This window comes from Schistocerca cancellata, chromosome 1 (genome assembly GCF_023864275.1).
Source record: "Schistocerca cancellata isolate TAMUIC-IGC-003103 chromosome 1, iqSchCanc2.1, whole genome shotgun sequence".
NCBI classification, from domain to species: domain Eukaryota; kingdom Metazoa; phylum Arthropoda; class Insecta; order Orthoptera; family Acrididae; genus Schistocerca; species Schistocerca cancellata.
The window spans coordinates 1,208,183,279-1,208,199,288 of NC_064626.1; the positions used below are offsets into that span (position 1 = coordinate 1,208,183,279).

The 16,010-nt window shown below is 37.9% G+C and overlaps 2 protein-coding genes across 3 annotated transcripts in view; one reads left to right on the forward strand and one right to left on the reverse strand.

The window, feature by feature from the left end:
• Nucleotides 1-3,654, forward strand: part of LOC126094687 (rhodanese domain-containing protein CG4456-like) — an 83,720-nt gene extending 80,066 nt beyond the window's left edge. For both annotated transcript variants that reach the window (XM_049909213.1, XM_049909221.1), the window contains exon 4: nucleotides 3,325-3,654. In XM_049909213.1, the coding sequence (XP_049765170.1) occupies nucleotides 3,325-3,388 (64 nt within the window). In that variant the 3' untranslated portion in view covers nucleotides 3,389-3,654. The remainder of the gene's footprint in view (nucleotides 1-3,324) is intronic.
• LOC126094666 (NKAP family protein CG6066) overlaps nucleotides 3,361-16,010 on the reverse strand; it is a 59,137-nt gene continuing 46,487 nt past the window's right edge. The window contains exon 6 of the mRNA XM_049909179.1: nucleotides 3,361-3,499. The gene's annotated coding sequence lies outside the window, so the exon portion shown is untranslated. The remainder of the gene's footprint in view (nucleotides 3,500-16,010) is intronic.

Genomic DNA, 16,010 nt, shown 5'->3' on the forward strand with positions numbered 1-16,010 from the left:
TAAAAATTTTGAGGTTCACTGATGATATTGTAATTCTGTCAGAGACAGCAAAGGACTTGGAAGTGCAGTTGAACGGAATGGATAGTGTCTTGAAAGGAGGATATAAGATGAACATCAACATAAGCAAAATGAGGATAATGGAATGTAGTCGAATTAAGTCGAGTGATGTTGAGGGAATTAGATTAGGAAATGAGACACTTAAAGTAGTAAAGGAGTTTTGCTATTTGGGGAGCAAAATAACTGATGATGGTCGAAGTAGAGAGGATATAAAATGTAGACTGGCAATGGCAAGGAAAGTGTTTCTGAAGAAGAGAAATTTGTTAACATCGAGTATAGATTTAAGTGCAGGAAGTCATTTCTGAAAGTATTTGTATGGAGTGTAGCCATGTATGGAAGTGAAACATGGACGATAAATAGTTTGGACAAGAAGAGAATAGAAGCTTTCGAAATGTGGTGCTACAGAAAAATGCTGAAGATTAGATGGGTAGATCACATAACTAATGAGGAAGTATTGAATAGGATTGGGGAGAAGAGAAGTTTGTGGTACAACTTGACCAGAAGAAGGGACCGGTTGGTAGGACATGTTCTGAGGCATCAAGGGATCACCAATTTAGTATTGCAGGGCAGCGTGGAGGGTAAAAATTGTAGAGGGAGACCAAGAGATGACTACACTAAGCAGATTCAGAAGGATGTAGGTTGCAGTAGGTACTGGGAGATGAAGAAGCTTGCACAGGATAGAGTAGCATGGAGAGCTGCATCAAACCAGTCTCAGTACTGAATACCATAACAACAACAACATCATAATTATTAATGCAAGTTGTTAGTGTGAGTAGATTCACACTAGTCATAATTTTCTGTTAATATACATTACAGAAGTGGTTTGTTAATGTATAATTTGACTTGTTCCATGTCCCTAAAGGCTCTCATTCATGATGAGGTATCCGGAATACGACATGAGTATGAATAAAAATATATCTTGTTCTATCATTCCTTGCTCCCTTTTAATTTAAGCCCACTCACATTCACAGATATTGCAGTTTTTTAATTTGTTTGTTTATTCTTTGCTCCACTCAGTTAAATTTGTAAGAGACATAGACTCTGTAGTAAGAACAGTACGCATCATCTAATGAGGAGGTATTTCTCTACCATAGGTAGTATTTCCATTATAATTTTACTTGAATAGTTAAGAGATGTAAAATTTGTCAGTTGTACTATTGTAGGAGCTGAGCTGGTGCTACATAATTCCTGAACTCCAAACTTGACCAATGTCATGGGTTGAATTCCAAACCCTCTGTGCAGTGAAATGCCATCTACATGAGACAGCCATTGATAAAGATACCTGACACAAAGAGCCCAAGTGGTATCAACTAGAAAGTCTTGCATCCAGTCATAAACCATGTAAGCAAGTAAATAAAAAGTTATGCAATGTATGAAGATGAAAATTCACTCAAGGAAACTATAAAACTATGAGATGGCTGAACACAACATTCCTAAATCAGAACATTTAGGAAAAGCAGTTCCTAGTATTGCCAGTAGAAACACTATCATCAGAACTACATGTATCTTCTTCAGACAATGGAAAACCAAGGATAGATTGCTACTCACCAATAGTGGAGACATTGAGTGGCAGACAGGCACAACAAAAAGACTGCTTAACAGTAAACTTTCAGCCAAATGGCCTTCTTGAGGGTGAGGAGGAGGCTGGGGTGGGGAGGAAGATGGATAGCATGGTAGGATTAGGGGATGGTGAAGTGTGCTCTTGGGAGCATATAGGTCCGGTAGAGAGAGGGTAGGGCATATCGGTGCAGACGGAGAGCGAGGATGGAAGAGAGCAGTGGAAAAGGAAAGAGGCAAAAAGACTCTGGGTGCATTGGTGGAATAGAAGGCTGTGTAGTGTTGGAGTTGGAACTGAGAAGAAGACAGGTGAGTGAAGGACAGTGACTAACAATGGTTGAGGCCGGGGGGGGGAGGGGGGGGGTACGGGAATGCAGGATATATTATATATTACAAGGAGAGTTCCCAGCTGTGCAGTTCAGAAAAGCTGGTGTTGGCAGGAAGAATCCAGATGGCACAGGGTTTGAAGCAGTCATTGGAGTGAAAAATGTGTTGGCAGTATGCTGAGGAGCTGGCTGGTCCAGCTGTTTCTTGGCCACAATTTGTCAGTGTCTGTTCATACAGACAGCTTGTTGGTTGTCACGCCCACATAGAATACAGCACAGCAGTTGCAACTTAGTGTGTACATCACATGACTGCTCTCACATGTAGCCCTGCCTTTGATACAATAGATGATGCTTGTGACCAGACTGGAGTATCTGCTGGTGGGAGGCAGTATGGTACAGATCTTACATCTAGGCCTCAATGAGACTCTTCGAATATTTTGAGAGGGACTGCTAATCACTACAGATGCAACAGCTGCTGGTGGCTAGGCTGTATGGAAAGATGGTTGGACAGAGGAAGCAAGTCATTAAAACAAAAAGTTGATGCAAACCTGTGTGTCTTATTGTAACTGCAGTTTTCTTTAATGCCTTTTGTAATAGGGTGTGTTGTGAAACCCTGCACGTTGTCCCTCTCTTTCATGTTTGTGTTCATCCTTGTAAATAACGTCATATGGCCAGATGATTACAGATAGGTCTGAATGGTGTTTTGTTTCATCTGCAGTTGAAAAGCAGAGGAGAAATGAAGAGAGTTGCTTATGTAGTAACAGATGGGACAGTATATTAGCCATGGCCTTGATGGCACAATATATTAGCCATAGCCAATGGAAATTCAGCAGTTACATTTATTAAAAAGTGCACAAAGGAATAGCATTCTTCCTGTTTGCCTTAGTTACTGGGAGAATGCTCTCCGTACAGTTTTTGGAAGATACACTTTCTTTTGTTTGTTCTCATCAATTTGAGGTGAAGTTTTGACTTTGACGTACGTAAGTTCAGTGTTTACAACAACAGAAAACTGACTTTACCAAGACTTTTACATCAAGTGCTGAGTTAACATTCTTTGCCTTGTCACTAATATGTATATATTTTTAAAAATGAATATTACATATAATACAGTAATTTATTTGTAAATAAGGCAGTTTTTATATTTAATGTACACATTTCAAACACCACAGCATACAAGTAAATAATCTAGTGTATTTACAGCTTCAGTTCTTGAAATACTTTCACATCAAAAAGTACACCCTTAGTGCGCACACACATTATACGATAATTAGTGTCTCATAAACATAAAAATATTTTGATAGGGTACCATATTTTTGTTTCCAGAGTAATATACAATTAACCATACATAGAATTACATAGTTACAAACAATTTTTAACGTTTCAGGGCAAAGCACTACAAAGGTGGTTTCATGGACTGGGAGCAGCACACAAAATCAAAGAATTCATAGATAAGTGCAATACTTAGAGCAACAAAAATATTTGTAGCACTTCACCAGAATAAAATGTAATGCTGTGCCTCCATTTCAGTGCAGAACCAGATATTATACTCCTCATGGCACCTGAAACAGAAGATTTTTTAAAAAAGTTTACTGCAATATGTTATGCATTAATGAACGTATGTTTGTTTGTATAATGATAGCTCTTATATCACTGATAAACTCAATTTTTACAAGGTTTTGTGTAAAATGACATTAAAAAAGTACGCTTTACTCAATTTATTTTTTATTTTTCTACAACACAATTTTGGGGCTTATACCTTCATGTAACTAAAGTTTTTACTAGTTTGCTATATTTTGTCTCTGCTGATCTTGTAAGGATTTTCTGCAGCTTATGGTTTTAGAATTTGATAATTTCAGACAATTTGCTGTTATAGGCCAGAGTTATACATGGCAGTAGAATTCTAGTGCTCATCAGAGGATGGCTTTTAGAAATTTCAGAGTGGTTTTGTCAAAAAACTATTCCTTTTAGTGATATTATATTACCTTGCTTTAAGACTACTGAGCATTCAAGCTAATAATGTTCCTTTTTTTATTCACAGAGCTTATCTTTGGAATTTAGTCACAGTAAGTTAAGCCTCAAAATTAGAATTAAAGGAATAATAAATTTACAACTGTAAGCAACGTACATCCCTCTCTCACACACATTGGTTATTTTGCTTCACCTGTGTCATTTCAGGGTGTAGCAAATTGCACATAAAACACATTATTTGACAGATGCATGTTGACACACTGTATATCCAAAGAAGGAGGTTTTTACTTGTGTGGTCTCAGCTCTCTGTGACTGCAGACGTGTGTGAAAGTTCTGTTTATATTAATGTGCTTGTGTGTATGTATGTGTGTCTACTGCTGACAAAGGCCTTAATGGCCGAAAGCTTTAATTTTGTGAATCTTTTTATTGTGCCTATTGCGACTCAGCATCTCTGCTATATGGTGAGTAGCAACTTTCCTTCTCTGGTATTGTTACATTCCATCCTGGATTTTCCATTGTTAGATTTTTACTTATTTAGATATGTAATATAAATTTTTCTTTTTGTTGGTTAGTCCACCTTCATTTTGTAAAAGGTTTCTCAAAATGGCAGTGTTTGCAGGGCTTTATCGTTCTTACCAATGATTGGTTGTGAAAGGTGAAGAACACAGCCATGTCAGATATCCTGCAACATGTTTCATGTAATGTAAATTTTTTGGCAGCAAAAGCTAAAGGAGACAGAGAATGAATAAATATTTCCATATCAGTATAGTCCTAATCTTTGCACATAACTGCTAAGTAAATCTTCTTTTTCCTTAAACACTTAAAACAATTTCATGATGGGTTTCTTTTGGAAGTGCAGGTTTCTTTATTAAGATCAAGTGTTGTTGCTTACTGGCTCAATTCTGATAAATGGTATTTTAAAAAGGTACATCTGAATTTATTATAGGATGCTGTGTGTCAGCCAGTCACCAGTCTCTGTCTATACACTAACACAAACAGATTTCTTGTTCACCACAATGTTCTATGCTGGCAGCTAGCAAGCCATATTTGATACTATTTATTCACAAAATACATGAATTGTGGCATCATGGTGCATGACACACACTATTGAGATCAAATTTCCTATCATCCACTGATTGCTGTCTCTTCACACTTCCTGCTCTGAGTTCCTATACATCTGGTAGTGTGTGTGGTTTCCACTGAAAAATGACAAATGGATTCAGCTGAAAGGATTTTTCAAATAACCAATACAGTAGAAGTCCGATATAACCCTGTTGTCAGGGGAAGTGCTTTACCCCCCCCCCCCCCCCCCCCCTCCCTGCCGCCGCAGAACATCAAGTGCAGACTGGCTGTTGCAGCTGTTAAAACCTGTGTCACTTCAGTTTTCATCTTTTCCTTTTCTTCAAGAATGCTTGTTTCAGCAATTCTCATAGTGGACTGATGCTTCACCACACTAGCCTCCTGAGTATGCAACAGTCTTTATATTTACATATTTCAAGAACATTTTCAATTTCCTCATCAGAATTCACTATTGCAGTCAGCAGTCCATGGTGATAATTGGCCTTAATACTCACATGTTGCTCTGATCCCATGGCTTAATTAATGCCATTTTGTTTTGTAGGCAAAAACAAAGTTTTTATTTTTCCACCTTCTGGCTGCAACACATCAGCAGTTGGATGAGCTGGACACTGATGAAGGATTAGTAATGCTTCTTCTCTCAACTTAAATGATCACCGGTGTTTTCTCACTGAGAAAACAAACTCCTCTTGAAGCCATTTTATGAAGGTGTCACATAAGCATTCTTCTAATGCATGTAAGTGAACTGTAATGGTAACATGTATAAATGCTTGAAACATTTCAGACTTTCAATTTTGCCTGTACAAAGCAGTTTCGGATTATGTTTACCCAATGTATCTGTTACAAAGAGAAGAGTAATTTCATATAAAGTGAAGTTTCACCACAATTATACACTTCAAGAACATTGAAATTTTGATCTACCATTAGTGTGTGTGTTTCTGGAAACTGTGAAGGAAATTCAGCACTGAAAGACCTTCTACTTCTTCAATGCTCATTGGCTACTTCCGCCCAGCAAACTATCTATCAAAATCAAAGTCTTTGTTGCATGTAATCAAAGCAAAATTTTGCAACTTGAGCTTTAATAATTGATACAGAAAGTGGAACACATTTACTTTGCCTTGTTTTATTTACTATAAATACATTCTTTGAGTCATGTATCTGTTCATAGTTTTGTCCTTTTTATGTCCATTCTCACACTACTTTCAACTCTAGCTACAAAAGTCCTTAGTTTATTCTCATCTTTCATCCATCTCCTTGTTGTTCCTTCAGGTGCATGACACTCACATGCTGGACTTGCTTTTGTATCACCACTTAGTACACACTCAGTACTTTTTAGTTTCTCTCTCACATAACAGAAGTTAAAAAATGCCAAAAAATGATGTATTTAAAAAAATTAAATTAATACCCAAAATGCAACATAGTTAGCCTTACACAAAAAAGAGAGCCATCATATGTACTGAAGGTAACATTTACTGTCACAAGAATTTATTTGATTAATATTGTGTATTAACTTTTCTTGCAATATAAGAGACACAGAGCTCAATAACATGTACACTTCCAGAACAACGTTAACTTTATGTGGAACTGTAATGACTGTAAATTTCAATTTACTACTTTTTGGAAGCATGCTGAAATTTATAGATCTTCACTAATATCTTGGGTCTTTTTTCTTCCAAATTATTTCTTAATTTTGATCAAACAAGCTCTTGCTCTTAGGCAAAGAAGAATTTCTCAGTGGATGCAGTGCTGGTAGAGCAAGAAATGAGTCTCTAATGAAGTAGGCATAAGAATGGGTAACCATTTTGAGTAAATTAGTGATAGGAATTCAAACTGAGCTAATTAATTGTCAATATGAAAAAATAAAAAAAAATCCATAAAAACCCAGTTTTATCTACTTTTTTTAATACCCTGGTTTTTCTCAACCCCATAACAAGGATGCAAAATAATGCATGATGGGAATCATGGTTGTGCCCACTTCAATAATTATCAAACATTGTTGTGTGTTCACTTTCTTGTATGTTTCGCAATGTTAATCATGAGACATGCATTCAGGTTTGTGTCCAACTACAGTCATAATGTAATGATAATAAGACAAACCAAAAGTAGCCTTCCAATTACTGTTTTCAGGGCTTGAAGGTTGCAGGTACATATGATACTATAGAAACGCTAGATAATAGTACAGAAATGCTACATGCAGACTGTACTAAGGCCACTGTGTTACATAAAAATCTGCAGTATATCAGACTTTTACTATATTTAAAGGTTGCAGAAGCAATTTTATTAAAATATTGACTTGAAACTGCAGTTCAGTAAGTTTCAAACTACACTGATTTTCAATAATTTTGTTCCTAAAGTCTGCAACATTTGTTTTAATCGAACTCATATTTCTGGTATAATTCATGGCTGCGTTTGTCAAATATCTTCCCACTTGTCAATAATTCAATAGGAAATATTAATCACAATCAAAAGTCAATAGCCGCGCGGGATTAGCCGAGCGGCCTAAAGTGCTGCAGTCACGGACTGTGCAGCTGATCCCGGCGGAGGTTCGAGTCCTCCCTCAGGCACGGGTGTGTGTGTTTGTCCTTTGGATAATTTAGGTTAAGTAGTGTGTAAGCTTAGGGACTGATTACCTTAGCAGTTAAGTCCCATAAGATTTCACACACATTTGAACATTTCAAAAGTCAATAACTAGTTTTAGCAGCAGGTTGCTTTTGTATGATTAGATTAGATTAATACTTGTTCCATAGATCATGAATATGACACTTCGTAATGATGTGGAACATGTCAGGTTAATAAAAGATGTCTGTACAAGATATTACATTACACAAAATATTGTATGACACTAATGTTTAAGTTATTGTTCCCCCCCCCCCCCCATGCCCTTAATTTATATCTAAAAATTCAGCCAATGAGTAGAAGGAGTTGTCATCTAGAAATTCTTTTAATTTATTTTTAAATGTTAGTTGGCTATCTGTCAGGCTTTTGATGCTGTTTGGTAGGTGACAAAAGACTTTTGTGGCAGCATAATTTACCCCTTTCTGTGCCAAAGTCAGATTTAACCCTGCATAGTGAAGATCATCCTTTCTCCTGGTGTTATAGCTATGCACACTGCTATTACTTTTGAACGCTATTACTTTTGAACTGGGTTGGATTATTAACAACAAATTTCATAAGTGAATATATATACTGTGAGGTTATTGTGAGGATCCCTAGATCCTTAAATAGATGTCTGCAGGATGACCGTGGGTGGGCTCCAGCAATTATTCTGATTACACATTTTTGAGCAATGAATACTTTTCTACTCAACGATGAATTACCCCAGAATATGATGCCATACGAAAGCAGTGAATGAAAGTAGGCATAGTAAGCTAATTTACTGAGATTCTTATCACCAAAATTTGCAATAACCCTAATAGCATACGTAGCTGAACTCAAACGTTTCAGCAGACCATCAATGTGTTGCTTCCAGTTTAACCTCTCATCAATGGGCACACATAAAAATTTTGAAAATTCTACCTTAGCTACAGACTTCTGTTCAAAGTCTATATTTATTACTGGAGTTGTGCCATTTACTGTATGGAACTGTATATACTGTGTTTTATCAAAATTTAAAGAGAGTCCGTTTGCTGAGAACCACTTAATAATTTTGTGAAAAACATCATTTACAATTACATCACTTAGTTCTTGGTTTTTGGATGTTATTACTATACTTGTATCATCAGCAAAAAGAACTAACTTTGCATCGTGATCAATGTGGAATGGTAAGTCATTAATGTATATCAAAAACAGTAAAGGACCTAAGACCGAACCCTGTGGGACCCCATACTTGATAGCCCCCCAATTTGAGGAATCAGCTGTTGTTTTAACATTACATGAACCACTTATTTCAACTTTCTGCATTCTTCCAGTTAAGTATGAATTAAACCATTTGTGCACTGACCCACTCAAACCATAATGATTTAGCTTATCTAAAAGAATTCCATGATTTACACAATCAAAGGCCTTTGAGAGATCACAAAAAATACCAATGGGTGATGTCCGGTTATTCAGAGCATTTAATATTTGATCAGTGAAAGCGTATATAGCATTTACTGTTGAAAAGCCTTTCTGAAAACCAAACTGACATTTTGTTAGTACTTTATTTTTACAAATATGGGAGGCTACTCTTGAATACATTACTTTCTAAAAAATTTTTGATAGAGCTGTCAGAAGAGAGATTGGGCGGTAGTTGTTGACATCCGACGTATCCCCCTTTTTATGCAATGGTTTTACAATGGCATATTTCAGTCTATCGGGTAAAACACCCTGCTTCAAAGAGCTATTACATACGTGGCTGAGAATCCTACTTATCTGTGGGGAACAAGCTTTAAGTACCTTGCTGGAAATGCCATCAATTCCGTAAGAGCTTTTACTTTTCAGTGAGTTTATTATTTTACTGATTTCAGAGGGAGAGGTTGGTGAAATTACAGTTGTTTCAAACTGCACAGGTATAGCCTCTTCTATTAGTAGCCTTGCCTCTTCTAGTGAAGATCTAGATCTTATTTTCTCCACAACATTTAAAAAATGATTATTGAAAATATTTTCAATTTCTGATTGTTTGTTAGTACACTTGTCACTCAGTTTTATGGCACTAAAGTCTTCCTGTGCTCTTGGTTGCCCTGATTCCCTTTCAATAATATTCCAAATTGCTTTAATTTTATTATCAGAGTTACTGATCTCAGACATGATACACATAGTTTCTGGAGAAAAACATTACTGCAACTACTATGATTGTTGTATGTGTACATAAACTGAACCTAATTATCACACTGGAATAAAAGCAAAGTAGCCATCACACCCAACAAAAACTGTATACCCCTATGTAAGCCGTGCCTGACAAAATTGTTAACATTTCTAAAAATTGCCAACAAAAATATCATGATATCTTTTCCACGTTCTGTTAACAGTCTTGAGTTGGACTGTCACTAATAGGCAACAGTACACAGGCACAAACAGTTTTCTTCTCTTTGTCTGAGAAGTCATAAACTGTGAATTACAGTAGTTCATCTCTTACTTGAGCAACATACAGTACATTCAAAGAGATGCAGCACAAAGTAAATACTGTTGAATAAAGTGTAGTCAATAGAGTTAAGTCTTTAACACATGCAGTTCACAATTCTAATTGTTATTGTGTTTCCTTATAGTGTATCCTCTTGTTTATTACAACGCCAAAAATGAGCAATGAACAAATTTCAAGTTTTTAAAGATAAAACATTTATTGAAACAAAACACCTTTATAATTGTACAGGAACCAACCATGTGGATGTTGTTCAGTGACAGTATCTCCACAGGTGACCTGTACTTTCAGTACACCACCTAAATCACTGTCAAATATGGCAGAAAGAATTGAGGAACACTCCACAGAAGCGAGAGTGCTTGTGTGGCCTTCCAAGTAACCCATTCTTACTCCTACTGGGCATATCTGGAACACCACCAAATGAGATATGTACACTTTGGGTCCAACTATGACCAATCTCCACATACTGTGGGCAGCACTAAAATTATAATTGATCAGCATGGTGCCCAGATGCCTTCAGTGACTTGTGGAGTTCATATTATTATGCATAATCACCCTCATCAGGGTGAGAGCAGTAGATTTCTCTAAACCTTTTTGTTATTTTCCTATTTCATACTTAAAACTATAATATATGCCCTTACACTGTACTCATTTTAAGGCTTGATTATACAGGGTTGCCTGCTGTTACACATTTTCTGGTTTAGACAGTATGTCACCTGCAAGGTAATTGGCAAAAAAGTTACATTGCTCAAAAAGTACTTGTTATTTTGTACTTTTCTGAGGGTAACTTTTTTTAAATAATTTGGGAATAAAGGAGACCACTCACATAACAGTAGAAGTGTGGAATCACACCAGTTTAGGAAGTATATTGTACTGACTGATACCACAACTCTTAATTTAAGGGCAAGTTACCATCTAGATTCCAATTTAACAAGACAATTATAATGTCAGTACCAGTAATCTCTACCTTGTGGATGATATAAAATGTAAATTATTGTGAAACATCAAACCTATAGAAATTCCTTAATTGTTATGAATGTCTTGAAATTATTGTTTTCTGTTATAATTATTATATAATGAAATCATGTAATGCAATGCTGCTAAATTTTTGTATGTTAGCCACAATACTGAAAACAGAGTTGGGGGTCAGCCATGGTGGCCGAGCGGTTCTAGGCGCTTCAGTCCAGAACCGCGCTGCTGCTACGGTTGCAGGTTTGAATCCTGCTTTGGGCATGGATGTGTGTGATGTCCATAGGTTAGTTAGGTTTACGTAGTTCTAAGTTTATGGGACTCAGATGTTAAGTCCCATAGTTCTTTAGAGCCATTTGAACAGAGTTGGGAACAACTCATAAAGTGCTATTATCCATCTGTACAACAATACATTTGTTATTTTGAAGAGAAACTCTGAAAGGTTTTTTTTTTTTTTCATGTATACTGCCACAGCGTAGTTTGCTAATTTGCCGATAGTCAGCGCTAGTCACAAACATGGCGAGTTCAGGTGCGGAACGAGCTTTCTGTATGTTGGAGTTCGACAAAATCAAGTGTGCTACAGCTGTTCAATGGATGTTTAGAACCAAGTACGGTAAGAAGCTATTAACAAGGAAGATCATTTAGCACTGGCACAACAAACTTGTTACGACAGGTTGCTTGTGCCCGGCAAATAGGAGGAGACATCCCAGTGTGAGTGAAGTGAATGTGGAGTGTGTACAAGGGACATTCATAAGGAGTTCAAAGAAATTGGTGCATCGTGCATCCCGTGAACTCGAAATTGCTCCAATGATAGTGTGGAAAATCCTGCGACAGAAGCTGTCTATGAAACCATTCAAATTGGAGCTAGTGCAGTAGCTCAATGACGACGACAAAGACAAGTGATTTGAGTTTTGTTCGCAGTTGCAACAAATGAATGAGGATGGGGATGGCATTGTTGATAGTTTAATTTTTAGCGATGAAGCCACTTTTTCACACTAATTTGAAAGTGAACAGGCATAATTGTCGAAACTGGGGTACAAATCATCCACACGAATGCACTGAATTTGAGTGTGATTCCTCGAAGGTGAATGTTTTTTGTGCCTTGTCACGTCGAAAACTGTACGGGCCATTCTGATTCGCTGAGAGCACTGTCACTGGATATGCCTACTAAGACATGTTGTAGCAATGGCTGATGCCTCAAATGCGATCAGACTCTCCGTTTATCTTTCAGCAGGATGGGGCTCCACCCCATTTTCGTTGTGAAGTTCATGGGTACTTGAACACAGAGCTGCCACATCAATGGATTGGCTGTGCAACAGAAAGGGACAACTGTTTCAAAAAGAATTACTTGATGTGCAGTCTAATGAGTACAGAAAATGGACAGAGAGAAAATAGAAGAAAGACAAAAGTAATGAGAAGTAGCAGAAAGGACAACAGCGAGAAACTTAACATCAGGATTGATGGTCACGAAGTAGATGAAGTTAAGGAATTCTACTACCTAGGCAGCAAAATAACCCATGACAGATGGTGCAAGGAGGAAATCAGAAGCATACTAGCACTGGCAAAAAGGGCATTCCTGGCCAAAATAAGTCTACGATATCAAACATAGGCCTTAATTTGAGGAAGAAATTTCTGAGAATGTACGTTTGGAGCACAACATTGTACGTTAGTGAAAAATGGACTGTGGGAAAACTGGAACAAAAGATAATTGAAGTATTTGATATAAAGGTGCTACAGACGAATGTTGAAAATTAGGTAGACTGATAAGGTAAGAGATGAGGTGGTCCTACGCAGAATTAGAGAGGAAAGGAATATGTGGAAAACACTGACAAGGAGAAGGGACAGGATGATAGGGCATCAGGGAATGACATCCTTGATGTTACAGGGATCTGTAGAGGACAAAAACTGTATAGGAAGACAGAGATTGAAATAGAGTCAGCAAATAATTGAGGATGTAGGTTGTGAGTGCTACTCTGAGATGTTTAACGTCTGGAGATTTTTACACCAGCCCCAAGGAGAGCCTTTATGCTGAGACTGCTGAACTCCACTGTCCAACTGGCAAGCTGTCCTACTGAGTCGTTACTCTAGTCATCTGTCTTCCATGCCTGCTCATCCGACTCATGCCCTTTTTTTTGAGGCCTCCTTGGAATTAGGGTATGTAGGCCACCCTTCCTCTCTACTACCACCGGGAGTCCGCTTCCATCAACTGCTACATTCTCTTTCCTTCCACTTTCCTAAAACTTTCTTGATAAATGGGGGTAGGGCACAACCTTGGCTTTGTCCCCAGACCTGCCTGCTCCATGACCTTTGTCAGTTTCCTAAGGATAGTCCCCCCCTGTAGTTTATCATTGGACATTAGCTGTTCTATGCGCACAAATGGAGGCTGCCACATTTATTTACACAGGGGCACTGAAGTAAAAGGTGTCTCACCATCCATGGTTGAGAGCAGCGGGGACAAAGCCAGGGAGGATTTCCAATTAAAAGATGTTGATGGCTAAAAAGACAGCGCTCTATCTGGAGACTACTTAAAGTTACCTCCTCCTGATGACGAGGCCAGGAGGAAGAGGTCCAAGCACAGGGAAGAGGTTTTATATCCCATAATTTATTATCGGTAAGGATAGACCAATGTGTGTGCCATAAAAGAGCAACACGACGAAATAAAATGCTCTGCAGATTAGCTAAGGGAACCATTGCTGCTGATTTAACATTCGGTTTTTTATCCTTCCCTAAGCCACAGAATAGGTGCTTATGAGCGTAGAAGTTTTGTGCCCTAAAAAAAAAAAAAAAAGGGAGAAGAAGAAGAAGAAGAAGCTACTCTGAGATGAAGAAGCCATAATGTAAGAAGAATTTTTGAGTCACAAATTCCTGGCATCATTGTTGAACATGAAAGAGACTCACTACAACTAAATGTGTTTTGTGCCATTTCTGTTCACAAAGTTTATGGAGCTTTCTCTTTTGTGGAGCTAACTGTGACAGGAATGTCATACCTGGACATGCTGCAAAATTGCTTGTTTCCTCAACTTCACAAAAATTCCAATGATTTCATTTTTATGCCTGATGGTGCCCCACCTCACTTTCACCTTGATATGTGGCATTATCTTAACAACACCGTCCCACAATATTGGACTGGAAGAGTTGGACAGCAACTGTATTTGGCCTTCCTGTCACCAGACCTCGTACTTCGCCTTTATTTTTCTGTGGGGGTACAGAAAAGACAGAGTCTTCTTTGCCCCACATATGGCAGCTGCTCTTCAAGAACTGGGAAACAGAATTGTTGAAGCTGCGACTCAGTGAATAGGGACCTTTTGATTTGTGACTGGAATGAAATGGACTACCATATGTAAACCTGTTCTTTCTTTCTGAATCGCTCTGTATCCCCAATTCACATCTTCTGTGGCTTATTGAAAGCATTTTATTGTGTCAGTCATAATATTCTATTAGACACGTTAAGTTTCTATGGAATACAAGTTCAACAAATGCCTGGTTTAGTTCTTATTTAAGATACAGAATGCAGAAAGTTTCCCTGGGCTTTTGAGTAATACAAAGAGCGACATCCCATCATCTGCACGGGATTGGGGGGAGGGGGGGCAGTTACCTAGTTTTGTACTGTCATTGCATCTCCTATTAAGCTAGTGCACCAACAAGAAATAATAAACAAGATACACAATTATATGTTCTTAGGTGTGCATATTCATGAACACTTAAACTCGAAAAAATCATATAGTTGACCGGCAGAAAGTTTAGGTTCAGCTACTTTTTCCACAAAAGTAATTTCCAACTCTGGGGATGCAGAAGTCAATAAGTTAACATATTTTGCTTATCTTCAATCATTTATGTCTTATTGGATAATATGCTGGGTTAACTCCTCACTTAGGCAAAAAGCATTCACTGCACAAATGACAGTAATTAGAATTATGAGTGATGTTCACACAAGTACATGTTGAAGATATCTCTCTAAGCAGCTGGCAATATTAAGCACAGTTTCACAGTACATTTGTTTACTTATGAACTATATTACCAACAATTCAAGTTTAAGACTAACAGAGATATTCATATTCACAACACAAGAAGCAAAAATGAGCTGCATTATTCTTTAATGAATCTAACTTTGTTACAGAAGGGGTGAAACAATCAGCTATAAACTCATTGACAATCTAAGCGTGGAATTAAAATGTATGCCAAACAGCAAAATCGTTTTCAAATGAAGATTAAAGAGATTTGTCCTAAACAACTTTTTACATACCACAGAGAAGTTTTGAGTAAATAAAATTAGTCTTTAGCAAAGCTGTAAATGGCCAGCATGCAGCCATATAAAATAATTTTTTACTTAATGTAATTGGATAGATTAAAAATCTGCTCACCAAGTGACATCTGGCAGAAGGGTTGAAGGGGAAGGAATAGGGGTGAAGGAAAAGGACTGCGAAGGTTTAGGAAAAGGAGTAGAGTCCAGAAAAGCCACCGTGGTTCTGGGTGATTTTTCTGAACTCTACCCCTTTTCCTAAATCTCACCAGTCCTTTCCCTAGGAGAAGGGATAGTGGTGTAAAGTTGGGAGGAGAGAAGAAGATGCCTTTCTAGCAGAATGTGCAGTGACTAGATTGCCAACAGGCACAGCGTCAGGAGGCTGCAGGGCAGGGTGTTGGGAGGTGGAAAGGAGCGAGAAAGGAGGGAAGTGAGGAAAGAGGGGCGGGTGTGTTGGAAGAGGATGGCACACAAAGAGGCTGGGAGACAAGAACAGGGAGGAGATGACAGGACAGAGGGAATGGAAACTGCTAGGTGGAGGATGTGGGGACAGTATGTTACTATAGGTTGAGGCCAGTATAATTTCAGGAGAGGAGAATGTGTTGTAACTGTAACTCCCATCTGAGAAGATGATGGTGGAGGGGAGGCTCCAGATGGCTCAGGTAGTGAAACAGCCATTACAATCTAGTGTTTTATGTTAAGTTGCATTTTGTGCCACAAGGTGGTCTACATTGCTGGGCCACAGTTTGGCAGCGGCCAT